General features: G+C 43.3%; 2 protein-coding genes across 9 annotated transcripts in view; both read right to left on the bottom strand.

The window, feature by feature from the left end:
- ADCY10 (adenylate cyclase 10) overlaps positions 1-13,152 on the bottom strand; it is a 76,677-nt gene extending 63,525 nt beyond the window's left edge. For 3 of the 6 annotated variants that reach the window (XM_045049451.1, XM_045049450.1, XM_006942654.4), the window contains exons 1-7: positions 12,949-13,152; positions 6,716-6,921; positions 5,971-6,075; positions 4,570-4,608; positions 4,254-4,397; positions 2,589-2,794; positions 575-671 (exon numbers count right to left, since the gene is read on the bottom strand). In XM_045049451.1, the coding sequence (XP_044905386.1) occupies positions 575-671; positions 2,589-2,794; positions 4,254-4,397; positions 4,570-4,608; positions 5,971-6,075; positions 6,716-6,863 (739 nt within the window). In that variant the 5' untranslated portion in view covers positions 6,864-6,921; positions 12,949-13,152. Of the gene's footprint in view, positions 1-574; positions 672-2,588; positions 2,795-4,253; positions 4,398-4,569; positions 4,609-5,970; positions 6,076-6,715; positions 6,922-11,657; positions 11,672-12,948 lie in introns of all 6 variants that reach the window. The other 3 variants (XM_045049449.1, XM_045049447.1, XM_045049448.1) reach the window with 3 other exon arrangements.
- Positions 13,153-16,478: 3,326 nt separating this feature from the next.
- The window catches only part of MPC2 (mitochondrial pyruvate carrier 2), a 33,090-nt gene continuing 23,416 nt past the window's right edge, over positions 16,479-26,152 (bottom strand). For all 3 annotated transcript variants that reach the window (XM_006942662.5, XM_006942663.4, XM_003999153.6), the window contains exons 4-6: positions 21,684-21,768; positions 21,092-21,203; positions 16,479-16,801 (exon numbers count right to left, since the gene is read on the bottom strand). In XM_006942662.5, coding sequence (XP_006942724.1) covers positions 16,765-16,801; positions 21,092-21,203; positions 21,684-21,768 — 234 coding nt within the window. In that variant the 3' untranslated portion in view covers positions 16,479-16,764. The remainder of the gene's footprint in view (positions 16,802-21,091; positions 21,204-21,683; positions 21,769-26,152) is intronic.

The following is a 26,152-nucleotide window of genomic DNA, read 5'->3' on the forward strand; positions in this document are numbered from 1 at the left end:
GAAGGCCAACCAGCTAGGATGAGGCCTGAAGAGAGGTCATCTGCTTTGGCAAGCTTGATGGTCATTGGTGGCCTTGACCTAAACAGTCTCAGTAGACAGAAGAAGTGGCTAGAAGCTAGACGTCAGGGGCTCAAGACAGAAAAGGAGGTGAACACGTACCCCCCCCCCGCCCCCGAGGCACATGCAATTTTCACCCAAGTTTATTGGGTGAATAAATAAATGAGAAGATAGGAGGAGGCACAGACATACAGATCACTCTTCTGAGAACTTTGGTGGTGAAAGTTAGGAGCAGAAAGTAGGGTTTATAGAAGTTTTATTTTTCCTTTTATCATGCGGCAGACTTGTACATGTTTAGAAGATAAGGGAGAAGAGTCGTTGCCAAAGCAGAGATGGACGGCCTGAGGAGGGTTATACTTGGAATCACGGTCATGAGGAATGGGAGGAAGGTCCCCTTTGTGGGCCACTGGGAGCTGTACTGAGGAGGCCGGTCGCTTATAATAGAGCCCTTGGCATTGGTTAAGACCCTACTGAGCACTGGTAGAGGCCAAGGCTCTTGTCCATGGAGCGTACTCACTTTTATGGTCACCAGAAGGGTAATAATCCATGAAAGTCATACACTTGGTGAAAAATTCATCAAAGTTAAAAGTAGAAGGCGGCTTTAAGAAATTCACCTAAATGAAGGAAAAAAAGAGAAGTTTTTTGGTTATTCTGAGGATTTTCTGGTCCTTTGAATATAATTGCTCAGCACAAAGGGCAGGGAGTATGCTCTTAAAATGGACATGGTAAATGGAGACTGGCATACCGAGACAACCGAGATCTATAATTTGGATACGATCACACTAAAAGTCTCTCTGACTAGTCCTTAAGATCTCAAATCTTCAGTGTATATACAGAAGGCCCCACCAGGGGGCTCACCCGCGTGCTTTCCCACTCTTAGAATTTCCTTCTTTTTTTTTTTTTCCTTCGTAACATTTCAATTTAAGTAAAACCCGGCAAAACTATGTATCATTTCTTTCTTCTAAGTATAAAAGGACATAGGGGGCTGATGCCCACAAATGTAGTGGGGAGCATCACCAGTAAGAAGATTCATACCAGGATCAAGAACCCTATTGGTACGATACATGGAGAATGGTACAACCTCATTTTTGTAGTATTCTTGTCTCCCGCCCCATGTGAGTCAACCCTAGTCCAATAATGAGAAAGTGTCAGGCAAAACCAAAGGGAGGGACATTCAACAAAGTGGCCAATACTCTTCTTAGGTGTCAAGGTCACATAACGGCCAGGAAACATCGAACTGTTAGAGACTGCAGGAGACTCCGTAAAAATGACAACGAAATGCAGTGCGAGATCGTGAAGAGAAACCTGAACATTGCACCTAGGGTATTAGCGGGAAACCGGTGAGGTCCAAGTAAGGCCTTCAAGTAGAGAATAGTATTGCACCGATGTTCATGTTTTCTGGTTTCGACAACTGCACTCTGATGATGAGAGATGCTCATGTTTGGGGAAGCTGGGGAAGGGGTATACGGAAACTATTAATTTTGAACTTCTCTGCACGTCTAAACTTAATTAAAATGGAAACAATTCCAGGGCGCCTGGGTGGTTTGGTTGGTTGAGCGTCCGACCTTTTGATTTCGGCTCAGGTCATGATCCCGGGGTCATGGGATCGAGCCCCGAGTCGTGCTCTGCGCTGAGTGTGGAGGCTGCTTAAGAATCTCTCTCTCTCTTCCCCTCCCCCACTCACCCTTCCTCTCTCTCTCTCTCTCTCTCTCTCTCAAATAAATAAATTAAATTAAAGCAAAACAATTTCTAAGGGTATTCTTAAGGAACGATGGCGTTAGATGGGGAACGGGGCACCGTGAGCCAGCTCGGTCACGCATCCCGGGGGACAACGCGGGAGGAGTGACGGTGTGAGGGCCGTAGAGCGATGCACAGTGTAGTTGAGTCTCTCCCCTTGGCCAGCAGCTACCCGGACCCTCCCCCTCCTCTCCGTTGGCCTTGCATCCATTCCTGGTGCGGCTGGTGGCACGGCTGTCCTCCCTGCTACACACGCTCAACGTCCAGTGTCGCTGAGTGACCATATCCCAAGGACAATTCTGCTTATAGTTGGTCTTCAGCTTCACCGCAGTGTCTGCTACGAGGCAGGGCTGTAGGGCGTCTCTCTTCCCTCACTAAAGGGCTGCCCCTCTCCCTCCACCCCTCCCCCTCAGTGATCCCTCGCCCTGAGTTAGGAGGGTGCTGAGTAGCGACACCTCCAACGACACCCCTCTGCTCCTAGGTCGGCAGGGGACCCTTCCTGTTCCTTAAGCAAGGGCACTGGCACACCACAGGCCTCCACACCCAAAGTCCGCATCCTTAGCACAGAGAAACCTAATCATTTCCTCCTGAACGCCGGGCCTTGGCTCCTGGCCTGAAGCCTGTAAGTGTAACTCAGGCTGACGCATCCGAGAGTCTCCAGGCCAGGAGCTTCATGGGACCAGCCTTCCCAGTGGTCTTCCTGACGGGGTGGTATGGGCGGGGGCGGGGGGGGGGCGGAGACAGCCCTGGCACAGACCGATGGAACTTTCTACAAGCAGCAGAATCGCACCTACCTTAACTGCTCTCTGATCCGGAATCCTCTCAATTTCGATCATGCTCCGGTCACAGAGCTGCCAGCAGTTTGGTGACAGAATGACATCGTTCATCTGTGCCAAGTTCTGGGCAAGGCGCACGTCGTCCACCGCCTGACCGATCACCAGAAAGAAGTTGCGTGTCTCATCTCCAAAGACCAGCATGGTGATGTGGCCAGCAGCCAGTCCTGGCAAGAAGGCCCGCACAAGAATTTCCGGGTTATTCCCCAGCAGCGCTGGTTCTTGGAACAGTCAGAATCGACCTCCGAGCAAAACGGAGGTTCTGAAACTTGACGCAGGAATCCGAGAACGCCTCTGTGGGCCCAGACCTTCCAAAGCTCCTCTCTTGTCCCACGGCTAGAAAGTCAGCTACTACTTTTCGCCTTTCCTTGACACTTAACTCTCTAGAAGGCCTGATCAGTCCCCAAAGTTATTTTCCTTTCTTCAATGTATTTGTACTTAAGAACAGCAGAGAACAACTTTAGTAATTCCTTTTGGAGAGGATTTGCATTTTATCAGAGATTGAGGCTTTCATTGAAAAAGAAACCAGGGGTGCCTGGGCGGACCAGCTGGGTAAGCATCCAACTTCGGCTCAGGTCGAGATCTCACAGTTCGTGGGTTTGAGCCCTGCGTCGGGCTCCGTGCTGACAGCTGAGAGCCTGGAGCCTGCTTCAGATTCTGTGTCTCCCTCTCTCTCTCTGCGCCCCTCCCCCTCATATTCTGTCTCTCTCTCCTTCAAAAATAAATAAACATTAAAAAAATTTTACTTCAAAGATAAACAAACATTAAAAAAATTAATGTTTATTTATTTTTGAGAGAGAGACAGAGTACAAGTAAGGAAGGGGCAGAGAGAGAGAGAGAGGGAACACAGAATCTGAAGCAGGTTCCAGGTTCTGGGCTGTCAGCACGGAGCCCGACGCGGGGCTCGAACCCACGAACTGTGAGATCGTGACCTGAGCCGAAGCCGGATGCTCAACCGACTGAGCCACCCAGGCACCACCCCGCTAAATTTTTTTTTAAAAAAGAAACCCTCAAGGTTGAATCTCAGGCAAGAGCCAGAGGGGAAAAGGTTGGAGAAAAGGAGTAGGTATTTTGACAGTCAGGTGTCCCATCCCAACAACGCGCCCTCTGTTTTTAAGTTGAGAGTTAAAGGTTTTGGTACCAGAGCCACAAAAGACAGAATGTTGCAAAAATGTGACAGGTACACAAAATGTACGTATGAACGTATCAACTATAAATGATACGTAGTTCACTAATTTGGATGTAAATTTAAGAAAATAAAAAATAAAATAAAATAAGTGATACATAGTTCTTTTAAATGACTATCACTGACAGCGGTAAGACCTGAAAACAATAGTAATGGTAATAATGAAGAGTATTTCATGGAGTGGTTATGCTGTGCCAGGTACTACACTAACTATTTCAATTTACTTTTCGTAAGAGCCTCTGAGGTAGATCTTAAGATTAGCCCAAGTTCTAAGGGGTAAATGAGGTAGCCAAAACTCATTCTGGTTAGCTTAATTCCCAAGTTCAAGACATGACAGTGTGTTCCACCCCATTCTATGTCTTCTCTTGGGGAGAGAGTTTCCTTAGGGGTCAGCACCCATGTCCCAATTGCTTTAGCGTCTCCCCTTTCTCAAAGCTTACCTATCTTGACTCGGACATCCAGGCCTTCTTCGGACTCCTGAGTCTCGAACAATCCGTGGATCTCCAGGCTACATTTAATTACCACCGTGATAATGTTTTTCAGTTGCCTTCGCTCCACCTTCCACAGGGCGAGTAGTGCATCACCTTGAAGAGACAGATACATGGAGGGCTCCTGCCCCGCCCTGCCCTGGGGATCAGTTGTGTCTGGGGATTCAGACTGTTGTGTCTGAAATCTGCGTAGACACTCTTCAAACATTCCTCAAGGCGCACCTCACCATTCCTTCCTTACCCCTCCCATCTCCGTGAGCCCCCCTACCTGCAAATTTTAAGATGTCTCCTCCAAAAATCAACACTTCTGAGAAAAGAACAAAACAAGGTGAATCAAACTCCAATTCCTTAAAGCTAGTAAGAATTCATTCTTCATCCGTGGAATAGAAATTAGCTCAAGAGAACATTAGTTCAGAGTATAAACTCATGCTAAAGATGCCTGAAACAAGTCACTTAGACCCGCTGAGGTGTTTCCTCAACTGTAGAATGCACACGGAACGAGACTAGTACGTGGTCTGTTTCTGTGAATGGGAAGAGACAGGAAGGCAGGTGGGGTTTCTGGTGAGGTCTGAAGACAGTGAGCTATGCCCATGATAATGGAGTGCTTTCTCCTGATCAATGGAACGCTCGAGTGGCATGGGCAAGTGGAGGAATGACAGGACTCCGCATTGCAGTGAGAATCAGGAAACTGGAAAAGCACAACTACGGTCAGCTTGGGTGTTATTACCAACTTGCATTTTGTTTACGTAGGCTTTACAAGAGACGTGGGCATTGTTTTTTCTTCTGTGTGTGTGTCACAAATTTGTTGAGCACCGTTGTGCTGAGTGGGATGCAAACAGGAAGTAGATACAGTTTCTGCTCTTAAGGAACATGAACTTTGGTCTAGTTGGGTGCCATTAAGATAATGCTGGAGTGGGGCGCCTGGGTGGCGCAGTCGGTTAAGCGTCCGACTTCAGCCAGGTCATGATCTCGCGGTCCGTGAGTTCGAGCCCCGCGTCAGGCTCTGGGCTGATGGCTCAGAGCCTGGAGCCTGCTTCCGGTTCTGTGTCTCCCTCTCTCTCTGCCCCTCCCCCGTTCATGCTCTGTCTCTCTCTGTCCCAAAAATAAATAAAAACGTTGAAAAAAAAATTAAAAAAAAAAAAAGATAATGCTGGAGAACGTAGAGCCCAGTAAGACTAGACCCTGAGTTTACCTTAATGGAGTAAGACTTTTTGCTTCATGAATAGCTCAAATGAAGAATACACACAAGATGGCCGGCAGAGGTTGAAAAGTCAGTTGTAAGTGCTTCCGACTCCATCATTAGAAGACAAAGCACTAATAAGTGAGTTATAAATCACTCACCTGTTCATACAACATTCTCTTAATGACTACGGTGGGCTTATGTCAATGCTCGCTTTTTTTGAGTCATTGAATATAACTAAAGTTCTTTAAAGGTAATCTCTATTTCAGTGTTTTAACTGGTCCAAAACATTCTGTCCCTCAGTCTGTGTTAGTGAGGTTTGATCACGTTCCTTCACTTGCACGATGTTAGTTTCCAAAAAAAGACTGGTTTCATACACATTTCATGAGGAAAATAAAGGTAAGTGTTCTGTCAGGCTATCACCAAAAAAAACCACAGGGAAACAATGAATTAAACATACGTAAGTCAGAAACCCGTGGGGACACTTACTCTCGACTATCGCGCTTATGTAGTGGTTGAGGAGTTCCACCAACTGCTCAGCCCCTCGGTCCATGTACATGGCTGTGCTGAACTTCTCAGTCATTGCAGTAAAACCTGTAAGAAATGTCCACCTAGTTTCCTAGGCTGCCTGGAGGAACCAGACAGAGGCAAGACAAGAGGAACTCATTGGAGAGCACTGGGCTCCAGCTCTTAAGAATGGGCAAGGTTTCTTCTCAGTGATCGTCAGCAGCCCCCCTTGTCTATGCTTATTATCTTAGGGGTCAGGGAAGGATGCCAGCTACCTCTTGCCTCCAAATTTCTCACCTTGCACAGGGATGGCCACAATTCCCTTAGCTGGTCTAGAACTTCCATCCCATGGTATTGAAAACACACAACATGTAAACACTTCTGAAGAGGTGACCAGTTTACCGTTAAGATGTAAACAACATCTGGAGGACCATTTCCTGAGGTCAAGTTTGCCTGGGATATGTATGGGGCTTGGGGACTAGAGTCAGTGCTGTCGGGACACTGGAGTCTAAAGTTCCAGGCATGGGACTGGGGCATCTCAAAGGTTTTCCCATGACTGGACGTGTTGGGTAAGGGAAGACAGGAGGGCCAGGTACACAGGCTGTCCCTCTCCCTCCTGTTTTCTCCGTAGTGATATCCATTAATAGTGCAAAAGCTCAAAATGGGCCACCCCACTCTGCAATCGAGCTGTGCGTCCACCCACATGAAAGATTCCCTTTGTGCTTGCCTGAAATATCAACAAACATCAGGACTCCATCAAAATAATCCACAGAGGGTCGCTCTGGAGAGAAGTCTCCATAGACAATGAGGTCTGGTAAATGCGCGGCTATTCTGACGATGGCCCGTTCCTGGGATTCTTCTCTTCGAGTGCTCATGTTCAAGGCAAGTGTTCAGGAGTTTATGGTCACAGCAAACGGTCCCCAGATAGACCTTCTGGAAAGAAAAGCTGAGAATGGAGGACATCTGACATATTCATTTACTCATTTTCCTATTCCTTTTTCTCCACCTGCGTTGTACTAAACTGTGAACGACACTTATTTAAGGGACTGAGTAGTGATAATGCCTGATGTGTGCAGTCATCCTTGAAAAGGGCCACTTTTCTATTCTGAGTACCCCTCACACACTGGGCCGCCAACCCTGAGCAGCTGTTACATGAATGAGCACCATTGCAAACAGGATGGGATGAAAGAGGGCAGCTGAATGAGTCCATCCGTTTTCACGAAGGGATGAGCTGGTCAGTGTGCGAGTCGTGTTGCAGAGGGGCCAGCGGCACTTTTCACTCAGTCTACACCCCTTGTCCTTCTGTCCCCATGGGTCATCCTGCTCTCTCTCCCTCCCTTTCGTTCTCTCATCTTTTCTCTCTCCTTTTTGAAAATTAAAAAGTGTAGACGTGGGTTTTGTGGGTGGATATTTATACAAAGGTGAGCGGCAAAGTATTACATACAAGCAAGAGACCAAGTGTATTTAAGGCACAGTCGTAAATAAACAGAGGAACGGAATTCAAGGCTGTGTGTGTGTGTGTGTGTGTGTGCGCACACACACGCACAAGGTTTTAAACTGTAAGTAAAAGGAAATGTTGAAATTTCAATCCATTGCCCGGTTAGTTCTAAGAAAACTAGAATTTCCCAAGGCCTTCCTTTAGCTGTTGGGGCCAATTAAATGTTCATGCCTGGATGTTGTAAAAAGCATGCTCTACCACGCTGACCAGAAATAGCATACCCAACCTTTTTTCAGAGCAATCCAAGTTCCTGGAATAAGTGATACAGAAAAATAAAAGAGCTTAAAAAAAAAAAAAAAGACAGGGGAAAAAAAAAGGAACTGTTACTGACCATCAGGGAGGAACTGATTAGTAATTTCAACCAGACATACATAGGTTATATTGGGGTATGTGAGAGGATTAGAAGGAAAAGTGAGACAGTTTTTTTTTTTTAAGTTTATTTTTTTGAGAGAGAGAGTGTGTGAGAGAATGTGCACGTTTGCACATGAGTGAGCGGGGGGAGGAGAAGAAGGAGAGGGGGACAGAGGATCCGAAGCAGGCTCTGCACTGACAGCAGAGAGCCCAATGTGGCTCCAACTCATAAACCATGAGATCATGACCTGAGCCGAAGCTGGATGTTTAACTGACCGAGCCGCCCAGGTGCCCCAAGACAGTTAATATTAGTATTTTTAGCAAACTTTAAAGTGTCTGGAAAACCTCTCAAACTGAGCACTAAATATTAGGTATTGAAAGACCTTTAAAAGGAAAAGTCAAACTCAATTGTTAAGAAGTGAAGAGAGATACAGAAATGTGTAAATAGGGTTAAAAAAATTAAAACATTCAATAAAAACCACAGCATGTACCAGGAACAATTAGTAGATCACATTAAGTCAAATAATTTCAGATAGTGAATTTGATAAGTGTTATATGAACTTACAAGAGGGTGGGAGAAGACTGAATTCCCAGAATAAACTCAGACTTAGGAAAATGCTTAAGAAAACTTAGAGGGAGTTTTAAGCTTTATTAAAAGCAAAGAAATCTTTAAAAGAGGAAGAAGGGCAAAGCTTCTGCCTTCTTCACTACAGAGAATTGAAAAGTGTAACAAATATTGCTAAGAAAGAATTGAACTCCAAGCTAAGAAGGTAGTGATAAAGCACCCAGGCATGAACATTTTTTTTTAATGTTTATTTATTTTTGAGAGACAGAGACAGAGACAGAATATGAGCAGGGGAAGGGTAGAGAGAGAGAGAGAGAGACAGACACAGAATCCAAAGTAGGCTCCAGGCTCTGAGTGGTCAGCTCAGGGCCCCATGTGGAACTCAAACCCACGAACTGTGAGATCATGACTCTAGCTGAACTCGGACGCCCAACTAACTGAGCCACCCAGGCACCCCAAGCACCTAGTCATTTTAAATAAATTCAAGGAGCCAGCCCCAGATAGCCTATAAACACAAATACTGAAATACTGGACAGATGTAATCTCAAGAACAAGAGAGGAGCTAGAAAACTGGAGGTGGGCACATTCTCTTCTGAATTTCAAAAGATGAGGCTACAGGGGCCCCTGGGTAGCTCAGCCGATTGAACATCTGACTTCGGCTCAGGTCACGATCTCACAGTTTGTGGGTTTGAGCCCCATGTCGGGCTCTGCGCTGACAGCTTGCAGTCTGGAATCTGCTTCAGATGCTGTGCTCCCTCTCTCTCTCTCTCTCTCTGCCCCTCTCTGCTTGTGCTCTCTCTCTCAAAAATAAATAAACATTAAAAAATTAAAAAAAAAAAGATGAGGCTACAGAAAACATAGACTGGTAAATATAATGTATCAGTCAGTATAAGCTAGGTCATGCTTCGTTAACAAACACTCCAAAATCGCAAGTAAAGAAGGGCTATTTCCGGCTCATTTCTTGCTTGTGCTACGTATCTTTTGTAGGTCATCTGAGGCTTTCCTCTAGTGATGCCTTCACTATGGGATCCGGGCTGGGGCATTCTGGATGCCAAGACAGTGGGAAGAAAGGATTAAAGGGACAGATTCATTCTTAAAGTGTCCTCCCAGAAGTAATATATTTCTCTGTCCACTCTTATGACCTTGGCCAAAGAAAATTATGAGACCACGATTTCAAATAAGTGAAGTGCAATTCTACCGTGTGTGAGAGAGCTGGCATATTTGTGATAATCCAAATATTTGTTAATACGTGAGCACGTAGATAAGCAAGAGGGATTTAAAAGGAGTCAAAATTGGGGCGCCTGGGTGGCGCAGTTGGTTAAGCATCCGACTTCAGCCAGGTCACGATCTCGTGGTCCGTGAGTTCGAGCCCCGCGTCGGGCTCTGGGCTGATGGCTCAGAGCCTGGAGCCTGTTTCTGATTCTGTGTCTCCCTCTCTCTCTGCCCCTCCCCCGTTCATGCTCTGTCTCTCTCTGTCCCAAAAATAAATAAACGTTGAAAAAAAAAATTTTTTTTTTAAAATAAAAGGAGTCAAAATGGATTCAGAGCCAAGAGCAAAGTTCTTTCCTTTTTTGAAGTTACTGAATTTTTAAGTCAAGAGAAAGCTGTAGATAAAGTATATCTTGACTTTAACAAGATTTTAATGGCCAAATTTCTCACATCCTTATGGGTAAGGCACAAAATTTTAGGAGTGATAAACACATAGTTCTCTGGTAATGCAGCTAACAGTCCTACCTAAAGGACACTGATTTGTGTTGTAGTGTCCATTCAGAGGGGAGCCTCTACGGGCATGCTAGAGGACATCTTTAAAGATGTAATTGGAGAGAGAGCCAATGAACTGAATGACAGAATCAGGATCTTAAAATGTCTTCATTGACTAAAATAATAATGAAATTTCAGAAGAACAAAGGCAAAGTGCTATACATAGAATTTTAACAAAATCAAATGCATAGGCACACGGTACGAAAACTAGATTTACTGCAAATTCCATGTTATCTCTTAAAAAACATTTTTATGGGGTGCCTGGGTGGCTCAGTCGGTTAAGCATCCGACCGGCTCAGGTCATGATCTCACGGTTCGTGGGCTCGAGCCCCGTATCGGGCTCTGTGCTGACGGCTCAGAGCCTGGAGCCTGCTTCGGATTCTGTGTCTTCCTCTCTCTCTGCCCCTCCCCTACTCATGCTCTGTCTCTGTCTCAAAAATAAATAAAAACAATATAAATAAATAAATAAATAAATAAATAAATAAATAAATAAATAAAAACGTTAAAAAAATTTTTAAACAGTGTAAAGTCCCCAACTGAGCAAACTTGGAAAGTGCTGGACTTCCTCGCGAGGGGCACAGCTGCCTTGCCTTCCAGACTGTAGTGAATCTTATCTTTAATGGAAAGATGATTGCTAAGATTCCATTGTTTTAAATAAGTTGATTTGAGGCCTTGGGCAGGTTTTTTTAGGTTTATGATTACCAGGCAAGAAATTAGATTCATTTGGCCACGAAAATGACAAATGTATGAGGAAAAACAGAATAATAAAATGATTTGTCCGTGGGCTGAAGAGGCAAAGACATCTCACATGAATCCCTGAGAGTTTTTCTTGGGAACATTCCTAAGAAGACAACAGACAATTTCTAATTTAGAAGGCTTAGATTAATATTTACTCTGTGACGCATACCACATTTTAACGTTTTGATAGGTTGCCTCAAAACAGCACTGTGGGGTAGGCCCCACTCCCATTTATAGATGCAGAAACTGAAGTTCAGAGAGATTCATTTGCCTTGGTCCACACTGCTGGAAAGCCCAGGTCTCTGGGATTTAAATGTCCATGTTGTTTCTATCACACCTGCTACATCCCATTTGTGTATGTTTTTTGTTTTTTTTTTGTTTTTGTTTTTGTTTTTTATTTATTTTTGGGACAGAGAGAGACAGAGCATGAACGGGGGAGGGGCAGAGAGAGAGGGAGACACAGAATCGGAAACAGGCTCCAGGCTCCAAGCCATCAGCCCAGAGCCCGACGTGGGGCTCGAACTCACGGACCGCGAGATCGTGACCTGGCTGAAGTCGGACGCTTAACCGACTGCGCCACCCAGGCGCCCCTGTTTTGGTTTTTTAATATAATTTATTATCAAATTGGCTTACATACAACACCCAGCGCTCATCCCGACAAGTGCCCTCCTCAATGCCCATCACCCATTTCCCCCCCTCCCCCACGCCCCCAAGACTGAAAGAGCAAGCAGGCGGTTGAGACCCCCAAAGACATACCGAGAAAGAGTTTCCTGAAAGAAAGGAGTGCGCAGTTCCGTTCTACTCAAAACTCAGCGGTATCCACAAATGAAAATGAAATTGAAGATCAGTTATATCCATGATGGTTTCTCTAAATACATCCTCTAGACACTTCTACAGATTTCAGCTTTCATCCAGTTTTTCACCACTCTGTGAAACCAGGTTTTACAAGAGTCCAAAGAGGAGATATTCTGAACTTCAAGGGATACTGTCGTGAGGAAAGCTTGCCAGACCACTCTAGCCAAGGCAACTTGTCCTCTGTGCTATTAGGGCACTTAGAGTCTATAAATGTATTAAATGTGCCTTATTTCCTTTTTAAATATCCTTACTTATCTATTGCTCTCTTTATGTCTTCCTGTGCATTGTAAACTCCTCTGTTTTAGAGACCCTGGTCTACACGTCCCCGTTTCTTCCAGAGCATCTTCCTACCACCCCCCCCCCCCTTACACGGTAGGTACTTGCTATGTGAGGAGGCTATCGGGTGAGCGGTTGTAGGAGGTAAAGACAGCCTGCATCCAGGATAAACAGGATGAGGCCACATTTAAGACTTCAAGTTTCTTTTTTTTTTTTTTTAATTTTTTTTTTAACGTTTTATTTATTTTTGAGACAGGGAGAGACAGAGCATGAACAGGGGAGGGTCAGAGAGAGGGGGAGACACAGAATCTGAAGCAGTCTCCAGGCTCCCGGCTGTCAGCACAGAGCCCGACACGAGGCTTGAACTCATGAACCGCGAGATCATGACCTGAGCCCAAGTCGGCCGCTTAACTGACTGAGCCACCCAGGCGCCCCTGGTCTTGTTTTTTTTTTTTTTTTTTTTTTTTTTTTTTTTAACGTTTATTTATTTTTGAGACAGAGAGAGACAGAGCATGAACAGGGGAGGGTCAGAGAGAGGGAGACACAGAATCTGAAACAGGCTCCAGGCTCTGAGCTGTCCGCACAGAGCCCGACGCAGGGCTTGAACTCACAGACCGTGAGATCATGACCTGAGCCGAAGTCGGCCGCTTAACCGACTGAGCCACCCAGGCGCCCCAAGACTTCAAGTTTCTAACCTTACTTAAAAGCCTGACAGAGATATATACATCATGATCTATCTATCTATCTATCTATCTATCATCTATCTATCATCTATCTACCTACCTACCTACATACCTATCTGGGATTCCTAGCCCAAGGATTCCCCACTTTCCTCTAAGCTCCAGTACCTGTCTTCCCAGAGGGCAGCCCTCACCTTTACCTCTGCAACCGTTCTTTCTACTGACATGCCACATACCTCTTCTTCCTCCAAGGCTGAGGAGAAGCCAGGGCGTGGATCAGGTACTAGATCTTTCGGGGGTGCTTTAAACAGGAAAGGGGTCTGGGCGACATTATTCTGAAGCCAGCAGAAGGGCTGTGTCCCCTTAGAGCTGACCCACAAAATGACAGTTTTGTCTAAAAGCCGTTTTCCAGGCCACACCCTCATCAGAAGGTCATTGTTTCCCCGCTCACTGACCCTGCTCCTGATTGGCTGGCCCTGCCCTCCCCTCCCCCACCAGTCCTATTGCTCCTACAGGGACTGGCTTTTTCCGGTTGGCAGGTAGGACAAGTGGGGCAAGGGTCAGGGAGACTGATATGACCCCTGAGTAGTTTTCACATCTCTTTCTCTGACCTTGTGGAGGGTGGTTGAAATTAGGCAATAGTTTGTAGGTGGTTATTATAAAGCCACGGATCTCCAGTATAAGCAAACACCCAATTTGGTTATTGATTATGATTTACCAGGACTATGAAATTTACCAGTTACAATGCATTCAGTACTTACTCTTCAGGCATTTCTGTGAGGCAGATTTTTGTGTGAAGAGCTACGTACCTGTCTTTTTTGATCGGTTAAGTGAACGCTTCTGCCCTCATTTACCCCAAAGGTAACTTGTGGCCCAACGTTGGCATTGGATTTGGGTTTCTCAATCCAATATGACACCGGCAAAATCTTTTAAGTGGGTGGCATATTTTCCAACAGCTTAAATCATGTTTTGATTTCCTAGCTGTTCTTACATATGTCATAACTACCCTTAACATTTAGTGACACGTATGTAAAACTTGAATTTAAGAAAGTTGAACTGAAAAAGCAAGGAATCATTCTCAAGTAAAGCCCAGCCCTCTAACTGAATTTACTGTGTGCTCCGAAAAGTTGTAAAACACAGTTGTCTTAACGGAGGAAGAGATTCCTTTAATTATGTCTGTCGAGAACATTTTCTGATGTGAGTTGTGGAAACCGGTCTTAATATAATTAGAATCATACCTCATATAATTAAACAGACCCCTTAGGGAGGAAGCCGTGTTAACATCAGTGTTTTCTATTTGTGTTTCATTATGTAAACAAGCTCCTGTTTTGCTTCATGGAGAGGAACCTGGGCTCCCAGGTCAGGCCAACCTTTCCTGATTGTTTGAACAACTTTAAAGAGAGACAATCTGTTTACTAGGCAGAAATGAGTCAATGTTGCTTTGAAATGAATGCCAAACCACAAGAAGATTAGGTTAAAGAATTTATCTTGAGAATGCTCCACCCTGCCTCTGGGTCCCCCGCGCCCCCACCCCAAGCAGCTTGTTTTGTGCTTTAACCTGTGGAAGTCTTAGAAATTCCAATAGTCACTACCCCCAGAAGGTGTGCAAACAGGGGTAACATGGTCCACCCTTTTGGTAGGTGTACTTTGGTCTAAGAAAGTACTTTTGGGGTCTACCTTCAATTAATAAGCTTACCGTTTTCTGAAACTTACTACACTTAATTTTGTGTTAAAACGTTATTTTGATTGAGCTTTACAACAATCTTCTCAAGTAAATACTCTCCTCACCCCATTTCACTCTTGGATATATACTAAAGCCCAGACACAAAGGGTAATAAGGTTTCACAGTTAATATGTAGCAGAGTTGAGCTGAAACACCCTGGGAACTCACCTAATGAAGTTTTGAGGACCAGTTAGAAATTTTGATGTAGAATTCAACTCAACAGGTCTGATCAAGTGATTTGCACCACTGTGAAAAGTACTTCTACGGAGCTCAGTGCCTACATTGGTAGTGAGGACTTCTGGTATATAAATTCTCCTAGATTTTCGAAAATCGTTGTGAAACTGGTCAGTGGACTATGTGTTTCCAATGTCAGCAAGAGTTAACTAGACTCTCTTAATTTTTAGGATTCAATAATGGGATGGATGAGGGCTGGGGCATAAATAAAAGGATGAGCTGATGGTCTGTCCATGGAACTTCTGAGAACCAACAGGAAGATAATTGTGATTTTATCTAAATGCTACAATTAATTTGATGAAGTGGGGCTTAGAAGAACCCATTTAGGAAAGAGCAGGTTTTAATGAAAAGAAAGAAACATCACTTCAACATATATATTTTAATAAACTTTTTTGTGTCTATGCCATATTTCGTAATAGATGTTTTTCTTAAAGGTTTAACCCTAGGAAACACATACACACATGCTCACACATGCCAAACTGATTCAAACAGCATGGTTTACACAAAGAAAGCAATAATGGGGCACCCGGGTGGCTCAGTCAGTGAAGCGTCCAACTTTGGCTCAGGTCATGATCTCACGGTTTGGGAGTTCGAGCCCTGAGCTGGGCTCTGTGCTGATAGCTTGCTTCGGGTTCTGTGTCTCCCTCTCTCTCTCTGACCCTCCCCTGCTCATGCGCTCTCTCAAAAATAAACATTAAAAAAAGAAATTGGACTCTTCAGGACCTCTTTACTTATGTGTCAAATTCTCTAATCCTTCCTCCTCGAAGGTGGATTACAGGGAAGGGATAAGTGATTAAAAAGTGCAAGGTTTTCACCGATAATTGCCTCGATCAGTTAAATATATTATTTAAAAAGTTCTTGGGGCACCGGGGTGGCTCAATCGGTTAAATATCCAACTTTAGCTGAGGTCATGATCTGGTGGTTCGTGGGCGAATCCATGGTGTGGAGCCTGCTCAGGATTCTGTCTCTCCTCTCTGCCCCGCCCCCACTTGTGCGTGCGCACACGCTCTCTCTCTCTCAAAAATAAACATTAAAAAAAATGAATAAAAAGTTCTTTTTGTCATTGCTTCTTCAAACTTAGAAATAACTTGCTTTGCTGATTCCTTTGACTACAGTTCTGCCCAGGACGGGCTCTAGTAGGATTTTCAGGAGGAAGCTCAGTATTCCAAACTGGAGCTCCATTCAAATAGGATATTGATTATATTTCTAGCACGGAGTAGTCTATGTCCAGTCTCTCTCTTCAAAACGGGGACAAAGGTCACACACGTTTACACAAAGCTGACTTGGGGCGCCTGGGCGGCGCAGTGGGTTAAGCGTCTTGATCTTGGCTCAGGTCATGATCTCGTGGTTCAGGAGCTGGAGCACTGATGGCGTGGTGCCTGCTTGGGATTCTCGCTCTCTGCTCTCTGCCCCTCCCCCGCTGGTCTGTGCACACACTCTCTCTCTAAATAAATAAGTAAACTTAAAAAAATTTTAAAAAAGAAAGCCAACTTATGTTCCAGGCATTCTAGTAGGCACTTTGATTTGCCCAAAGTCATAGATTATAAGCCATAGAGCTGGGATTCCAATTTAGGACTGGAGAGCCTTTTCGGCCACATTCTATCAATTATTGACTGTAATTCAATAACTGAGAAATCTTTTGTTACTCTGTAGCCATACAAGAATTGCTAGCATTCCACTACCCATTTCTCACTCTCTTTAGCTCTATTTCCTTTTACTTCTAGCTATTTCACCACCCTTCCCTGTAAAAGAGATAATTTAACCTTTCAACTCTTTCTGCTTGAGTAGTACAGAAGAAAGCCAAGGGTATGTAGGAGCAAGTATGATTTATTTGCGGCAGAGAGTAGAAAAAAAATGCTACTAATAGCCATAGATACATTCCTTAAGTCATATACAAAGGAACACTGTTATTAAAAGTTTGTTTTATTTTTCTGTGAAATTGAGTATTAGCCCCCAGTTTACAGTCTTTTTTTTTTTTTTATGGCTTCCAAACATTAGCACAGTTAATATCACCTCATCAATACCCAAATAATAAATCAAATTAGTCCCAGTGGTTACATGTCCACATCTAGATTGTTCGGGTGGTCAGGAACTCTTAGTTGTTTGCTTTAGCTTTTAGTTCTTGGTTATATCTATAAAGGAAACAGAAAAAGAATAATTATGCATCACCATAGATAACTATGTAATAAGAAGGGAATGGGAAGCATATTCCGTGTCTCCTTTCTCACTAGTCAAGAGGCTGTATCGTTTTAGCTACAATCTTCTCAGGGGCTTGTGGGTGAAACAGGCAGAAGGGAAAGTGACCTAAGGATTTTATTTGCATCTGGCTTCCAACTGCCAAAAAGTTTCAACAACATAACTGACAAATAGCTTCCTGTACAAGTCTTATTTTGGTATTTTCCTTCTTGAATTATAACAGTGTAACAAACATGTGAACATACAAATAAAATTTAGCAAAATGTGGTCATCTGGAACTTTATAATCATGGAACATCTTTCCTAAGAATAAAATAAATTGGGAATGAGATCCTAAGCACTAAAAATAAAATATACTTTTTAAAAAATAAAATAGACTTTTGTGATGCTGACAGGCTACTGAGTTTTTAGCAGTTTGTAGACACTGGGTTAACAGAATAGTAAAACTAAGGCCTATTTCTTCAATTCTCATTAATCCAAAGAAGAATTAACCACCAAGTCAGAGTCTTTCCCTTCTACAACACCCAGAGCTTCATTTACTATTCTGTCCCAGATTATAAGGGTGGAGAATAGAGCACAAGAAGTAACTTTTTCCACGAAGTCTACCAGAATCCCAGATTTCTCTAACGGTTCTGATTTCAAATATCCCATGGTGCCTGCCTAAATGCTCCAGAGTCCAACACTTATATTTTGAACTAAATCTCCCAATCTACCGTTGTGACTGAAAACAGTGCCAAAAATCCTTTTGTCAAACTGTATCTGTGTTTCCACTTTAGAGATGATAATTCCAAATGTTGCATTCAGTGTGATTGCAGCCCTCCCATTATGGCTTAATGTAAGGTTAAAATGCAACGGTGGACGAGAAAAATACTCGTGAAGAAAGTCACCGTACAGACTGAAGTTTGTATCGATACGAGTAAGCTCTAAAAATGCTTGTCGGATGTGCGGTAGAACGCGTGAGTGATTCATCATCCATCCATTCTGTGCTAGAGGATAATGAAAGGATTCACGTGTCAAGCTAGGATAGCAAAGATGAGAAAAATGAAGGACAGAACGCCTTCTGAAAGGAAGGCAAATTATAACTGAATATTGTCCATTTCTTTAGTATGGAGATCATTTAATTTTTTTTAGCCAAAGAGCACTGTTTTGCAATTTAGGAAGGTTCTGTGGTTCAAGCAAAGCCGGAGCCTTCATCTACGATGAGCTCGAGGCAGAGTGTGAACCAGTCAGTGACAATATTAACTACCGAGTACAGACAAGCTTCGCAGACATAGTGGGCTCAGCTCCAGACCACCACGATAATGAATATTTTGTGAATGAATCTTCAAATGAATATTTTAGCTTCCCAGTTCATATAAAAGTGACATTTACGCTATGCTGTATTCTATTAAGTGTGCAATCGCAGTAGGTCTAGGAAAAAAAGTACATACCTTGATTTAAAAACATCGCTTAAAAAAACGCTAACCATCATCTATGTTTTCAGCAAGTCGTAATCTCTTTGCTGGTGGAGGGTCTTGCATCAACGCTGATGACTGCTGACTGACCCGGGTGGTGGCTGCGGAAGGTTGGGGTGGCTGTGTTTTCTTAAAACAGGACAACACCGAAATTGCCACGTCAACTGACTCTTTCACAAATGATTTCCCTGGGGCATATGATGCCATTCGATAGCACCCACAGTGGAACTTCTTTCAAAACTGGAGTCTATCCTCTTAAACCCTGCCACCGCTTTATCAGCTAAGTTTATGTAATATTCTAAATACTGTACTTTGTTGTCATTTCGACAATCTCCACAGCACCTTCACCAGCAGATTCCATCTCAAGAAACGCTTTCTTTGCTCATCCATAAGAAGCAACTCCTCATCCATTCAACCCTGTGATTGCAGCAATTCAGTCCCATCTTCGGGCTTCGCTTCTCATTCGAGTTCTCTTGCTGTTTCCACCACATCGACAGTCACTTCCTCCACTGAAGTCTGCAACCCCTCCAAGTTATCCATGAGGATTGAAATGGACTTCTTCCAATCTCTTATTCATGTTGATATTTTGACCTCTTCCCATGAATCATGACTATTCTTAACGGTACCAGGATGGTGAATCCTTTCCAGGTTTTCAATTTACTTTGCCCAGATCCATCAGAGGAATCACTCTCTATGGCAGCTATGGCCTTACAAAAGATAGTTCTTAAATAAGAAGACTTGAAAATCAAAATGACTCCTTGATCCAGGGGCTGCAGAATGGATGTTGTGTTAGCAGGCATAAACACGTGAATCTTGTTGTACTGTACATCTCAATCGGAGCTCTAGGGTAACCGGATACATTGTACATGAACAGGAATATTTTGAAAAGAATCTTTTATTCTGAGCGGCAGGTCTCCACAGTGGGCTTAATATTCAGCAAACCACATTGTAAACCCAGGCTTTGTTCCATTTCTAGGGCACAGGCAGAAGAGACTGAGCATTATTCTTAAGGTCCTCAGGATTTTCGGAATGGTGCATGAGCACTGGCTTCAACTTAAAGTCACCGGCTGCATTAGCCCCTAACAAGAGAGTCAGCCTGTCCTCCGAAGCTTTGAAGCCAGATATCGGACTTCTCCGTAACCGTGAAAGTCCCGGAAGGCATCTTCTTCCAGTAGGAGGCTGTGTCACCCACATTAAAGATGTGTTGTTTACGGTCATCGCCACCTTCATTATCTTGCTCCATCTGCTGGGTAACTGGCTGCGGCTTGTCCGCCAGCACCTGCTGCCCCACCTTGCGCTGTATGTGGCGGAGACGGCTTCTTTCCTTGACCCACAGGAACCGACCTCTGCTGGCTTCAGACTTTTCTTCTGCAGCTTCCTCACCTCTCTGAGCCTTTCAGAGAACTGAAGAGAGCGAGGGCCTTGCTCTGGATCGGGCCTTGGCTACAGGGAACGTCGTGGCCGTCTGATCTTCTGTCCAGACCACTAAAACGTTCTCCGCATCAGCGAGGAGGCTGTTAAGCTTTCTTATCGATCGTGCGTTCACTGAAGTAGCACTTCTGATTTCCTTCCAGAACTTTCCCTCCGCATTCACAGCATAGCTAAATATTCGGCACAAGAGGCCTACCTTTCGGCCTATCTTGTCGGCTTTCAGCCTGCCTTCCTCACTAAGCTTACTTATTTCTAGCTTTTGACTTAAAGTGAGAGATGTGCATCTGTTGCCTTTCACTTGAACACTTAGAGGCAAACCATAGGCTTATTAATTGGCCTATTTTTACTATTGTTGCGTCTCAGGGAATAGGGAGATCTGAGCAGAGGGAGGGAGATGGGGGAATGGCCCAGTCGGTGCAGTTAGAACACACAACGTTCATCACTGAAGCTCACGGCCACGTGACTCGTGGACCCCCAAACAACGATAGCAGTAAAATCAAAGATCACTGACCACAGAGCACCACAAGATTGTGAGAATGACCAAAATGTGGCACACAGACACGAAGGGAGAAATGCTGTTGGGAAAATGGTGTCGACAGACTTGCTCGACGCAGGGTTGCCACAAACCTTCCATGTGTAAAAAGCGCAACATCTCTGAAGCACAATGAAGTGGAGTGAAACGAAAATGTGGGACGCCTACAAACAGTTTTAAAAATATTCATAGGAGGGGCGCCTGGGTGGCGCAGTCGGTTAAGCATCCGACTTCAGCCAGGTCACGATCTCGCGGTCCGTGAGTTCGAGCCCCGCGTCAGGCTCTGGGCTGATGGCTCGGAGCCTGGAGCCTGTTTCTCCGATTCTGTGTCTCCCTCTCTCTCTGCCCCTCCCCCGTTCATGCTCTGTCTCTCTCTGTCCCAAAAATAAATAAAAACGTTGGAAAAAAAAAATATTCATAGGATACTTTCTGACAAGACCCGTAGCCTCACGCCAAACATCATTTCCAACCACTACATAACCACACCCATTTTATTATCTATAATTGAAAGCGAGCATTTAAAACGTTCATGAAGAAAATTACTTAGTATTTCGTAAATCATGTCTGTTGTCTTAAGACAGATTCTATGAATGGGCTGTATTTCTAGATAATACACAGTCAGATTTGAAACCTATGTAGCAAACATACTGCTTAACACTTTGAACTTAAACCCCCAGATTTTTCTAGAAATTTCTGCTTCAGGCCTATTCCATCTTAACATCATACATGAATCTTAAAAAAAAAAAAATGCACTGCCATCTGGGTGGCTTCTGAGGCAGATTTCTCTTTTTACACCTTTGGTGGGCTTACCTCCAAATACGAAAGAGCTGAGAGGCCCCTGCTGCCCCCACGAAGAAATTAACAGCAAACAGACTCCAGTTTTTTGGAATAATTACAAGTGAGTATCTTGACCAAATAAACCCTGTTGAAACAAAAGATTTTTTTTTTTTTAAAGCACAGGTACTGCTGCAATATCTTTTGAACATTCTGTACTAGAGCAACATAATTATAAGACCGTGACAACATAAAGCAGGATAAAAGAAAAGCTATGCTTTGAGACTTTAATAAAGTTGCTATAATTCAGTGTTACACAAAATACGCAGTTCTTACATCAACAGGGAATCTTTACAGGGCAAATGAATATTAACCAACTTTTTTTCCTACTTGCAAAAATATGTTCGTGGTAAAACAAACAAACAAACAAACCAAAAACCCACGCAGATACTTATTCACAGTAACCCTCTTATCGAATAATTAACTGCCCAACGAGAACACTGTTAATTCCTTTGTGTGTGAGTGCATGTGCGTTTCAAACATTAAACCGTTAAATAAATTGATGTAAGACAAAAACAAAAATACTGAATGCCCTAAATGGAACAGGGAAAATACTCATTTAATTTACCTGTAGCCATGAGAACAGCAGACTGAGCTGTGCTGAGTTTCTCTGCAGGTCTGGCCATGTCAGCCAGCCCAGCACACACGAGGCCCTGGAGAGACACATTAACACACAGCAAGAAAAACAGCCTCATGAGTGTGCAATAATAATTCTTCATTTTATTTATTTATTTTTAATGTTTATTTATTTTCGAGACAGAGAGAGACAGAGCATGAACGGGGAGGGGCAGAGAGAGAGGAAGACACAGAATGGGAAGCAGGCTCCAGGCTCTGAGCCGTCAGCCCAGAGCCCGACGCGGGGCTCGAACCCACGGACCGCGAGATTGTGACCTGGGCTGAAGTCGGACGCTCAACCGACTGAGCCACCCAGGCGCCCCAATAATTCTTCATTTTAAATAACACATAAAGTTTCAGAGATTTCCACATGATAGTAGCTATGATTTTGGTATCCGCGCATTAAGAAAATATATACGTCACCAAAAACTACAATGAGTTCAGGGCTGCTTTTTGCATTTGTGTCTTGTTAACCACATCAAGTGGCCTCATATATTTGAAAATTAGTAGTGTGTGCGTATTCTTTTTTAATTTCGTTAAAAAAGTAACTATGTTTGAAAGTTATTAACAGAGAGAGAGGGAGGAGAGAGACAGAGCATGAGCAGTGGAGGGGAAAAAAGAGAGGGAGACACAGAATCTGAAGCAGGTTCCCGTCTCTGAGCTGTCAGCATTGGGCCCGATGCAGGGCGTGAACTCGTGAACCGTGAGATCATGACCTGAGCAGAAGTCAGTCTCTTAACCAACTGAGACACTCAGGTGCCCCTGCGTGTGTGTATTCTAACAAATAATACTTTTTCCCACATATGAAATTATATATATATATATATACATATATATATATATATATAACATTTTTTTTTTGGCTCTCAAAAAATTTGCATGAGTGGGGGAGGGGCAAAGGGAGAGGGCAAGAGAGATTAGAATCCCAAGAGGGTTCTGCACTCAGCATACAGAGCCTGATACAGGGCTTGATCTCATGACTGTGAGCTTGTGGCTTCAACTGAAATCAAGAATTGGATGGATGCTTAACTGGCTGACCTGACCACCCAGATATCCCATAGTTATATATTCCTTTTTTTAAGAAAATGTTTATTCATTTTTGAGAGAGAGAAGAAAAATGAGCATGGGAGAGGGGCAGAGAGAGAAGGGGACAGAGGATCCGAAGCAGGCTCTATGCTGATCGCAGCCAGCCCGATGGGGGCTTGAACTCCTGAACCGCAAAATCATGACCTGAGCTGAAGTCAGATGTTCAACCCATTGAGCCACCCGGGTGCCCCCAAAATTATATATTCTTCATACATGTTGGAAACCACTGGTGTGGTGGATGCCTAAAAGCTGTTTAGGCATTTATGTAATTTGTATAGCATCCTCCTTTCATGTTTTGGTCAGTGTTAATTCTTTTCTAAAAGTAGAAGTATCTGAAAAGCTCTGTTATAATTTTAGTTTCTTGGTTGGATAATTTTTCTTTAATGTCAAAGGATACATGGTTATTTCTTCCCTGCTGTGTCTTTTTTTTTTTTAATTTTTTTTTTCAACGTTTATTTATTTTTGGGACAGAGAGAGACAGAGCATGAACGGGGGAGGGGCAGAGAGAGAGGGAGACACAGAATCGGAAACAGGCTCCAGGCTCTGAGCCATCAGCCCAGAGCCTGACGCGGGGCTCGAACTCCCGGACCGCAAGATCGTGACCTGGCTGAAGTTGGACGCTTAACCGACTGTGCCACCCAGGCGCCCCCCTGCTGTGTCTTTAACACTGTTATGCAATCATCCTACTAAAACCCTACCATAAGCGTCACTCAGAAAGTTCAGTAATGAGTCTTTGGTTATGCTGGTTATGCTTGGTTATGCTGCTCTATTGCAGAGATAAGAATATGTAATAAAATGATCTTTATTGATGAAAAATTCAAACCTACAAAATAAAAGACAAGTACAAAGAACCCCTACATACACATCACCCAGAGTTAAAATTCTGCCACATTTGCTTCACCTCCCCTCTTTCCTTTTATCCGTTAAGTATTTTATTTATTTATTTATTTATTTATTTATTTATTTAATTTATTAAATGTTTATTTTTGAAGGAGAGAGAGCATGAGCAGGGGCAGGGCAGAGAGAGAGGGAGACACAGAATCCGAAGCAGGATCCAGGCTCTGAGCTGTCAGCACAGAGCCTGACGAAGGGCTCGAACCCACAAACCATGAGATCATGACCTGAGCTGAAGTTGGACTTAACTGGCTGAGCCACCCCAGGCACTCCTATCCTTTAAGTACTTTAAATCAAATCCTAGATGTCACTAAAGAATATGTCTTTAAGAAATTATTTTTAGGTTTTATGGAGTTTCTGAAAGATGCTCTCACATGGAAAATATAAATCAGCAAAGGACTTTGCTCCTAAACAGAACACAGACATACTTGTGAATTTATACACAAATTTAAGTCAAGTACAAAGGGTTTGGAGTTAATGAAGTCAGTAGGTCAAGAAGGCAACGATTCTGATTTAAAAGGGGGCAAGTGGGTAAGCAGGGGTACAACCAGATAAATCATGGCTAATGCGATTTTGCCTCTTGTTAACTTTCACCCACAGTCCTGTGATTTTTCTCCCAGATGCTTCCTAATCATCCTTCCTCCACTCTTCTTCTAGGTCCCCATGTGCATTTTTTCCATTTCCTATTTGTTCTACTTCTACGGGGTGGAATACTGCCTTTGACATGGGGAACAAAGGGGTTGATTTCTGCTATTGACCTACTGGGTCCACGTATTACACTGAGGCTTGCTGCACAGATCTATGAACACTATAGGCTACATTCTAGCATCTTCTTTTAGCAGAAGTCAGTGGTCATGATTTATTTATGCTCACAGTATACCCTTTATTTTTCTGGGACACCTTAGGAATTATTCTCTCCCACAAAGGTCTTGAGCTCTCTTTCTACTTCTACATCATTCTAAGCTTATGTAAATTAGCTTAGAAAATCTCACTGTGGGGAGCCTAGGTGGCTCAGTTAGTTGAGCTTTAGGACTCTGGATTTCGGCTCAGGTCATGATTTCTCATGGATCTGATCTCATGGTTGTTGGGATTGAGCCCCGCATTGGGCTCCGCCCTGAGGGCGCGGAGCCAGCTTGGGATTCGGTCTCTCCCCTTTTCCCTGCCCCTCCCCTGCACTCGTTCTCTCTCTCAATAAATAAACATCTAAAAAAAGAAAAAAAAAAAAAAAGAAAATCTCACTGTGAATCTATTCTCCATCACTTACTAGCTGTGTGACTTTGGTCAGATTACATAACACTTTGTCTTAAATTCCTCATGTATAAAATGAGAAAACCAGTAGCTACCCTTGCAAAAATGATATATGATTAAACGAGACAATATGCACAGGTGCCTGGTAAATACTATTATTAACAACAAGAACAGACAGCTTTTGTCTGTAGAGTAACAGAGAAAAAGGAATGTTAGTTTTCTGTCCTTTCCTGCATTACTAGCCTTAGGCTAGGAGGCAGCAGGTCTGTACTTGTTTTCATCTTTATTATGAAGCTTATTCAAATAATAGAACTACATAGATTTTATTCAGAGAGTTTTTAAAAAAACAACAAGATTGTGTAAAATATTCTCCAACATACAAAGAAAATGCCAGGTTAGATCTACAGCGACTATTTTAAAGGTGGTCATGTAAGTGTGTAAGTGCAGAGGCTTTGGAGTCAAACAGACCTGGGGTTTCAAGTCTTGATTGTGCCCCTTACCACGATGGTATATTCAGTCATCTAGCTCTTTGAACCTTAGTACCCCTACCTGGAAGATGGTAATAATATTTAGTAATATTTGCTTCTCAGATTTTTTTCTGGTGAAGATCAAATTACGAGACCATGTATCAGATAATCGAATACAGTTTGGCAGTTAGTGGACTCAAGTCAGCTCCCTGTTTCCATTAGTTAAAAAATGCTCTTCAAATTATCTAAAGCCCAGGACTACGGTTCTTTTTGGCATCTGATTATCTCCACTGGGTGGGGTAGATATTCCTCAGATGGTATAAAAACCTTTTTTCTTTCTTTCCTTCAATATTTTCTCCTCTATTTAAAAAAAAAAAAAAGTCTTAGGATGCTTTTAGAGGAGTTAAAAAAAAAAGATACCACTATAGAATATTCCAATTCCCAAATGCTTAAAGACAGCAAAGCCCTCAGGATTTTTAAGCCATTAATTAATCTACATAAATAGTCCCAGCTGGAAAAGCAAACAAATAGGTATTAAAAATCTGCACGGATAATCTTAAAATAGCTTAATTTATTCTTAAGGAGAAGAGGAAATAAAAAAAATTAGCTACACAAAATGGTCTATTATTTGAGAGTTAAGTATAACCCTGTTTGTACAAAAAGACTATGAACAAAGATAAAAGCTCTCTTAAGTGACCTTCACAGAATAGTTTCCCGGGCTAGCCAA

Source organism: Felis catus, chromosome F1 (assembly GCF_018350175.1).
Source record: "Felis catus isolate Fca126 chromosome F1, F.catus_Fca126_mat1.0, whole genome shotgun sequence".
NCBI classification, from domain to species: domain Eukaryota; kingdom Metazoa; phylum Chordata; class Mammalia; order Carnivora; family Felidae; genus Felis; species Felis catus.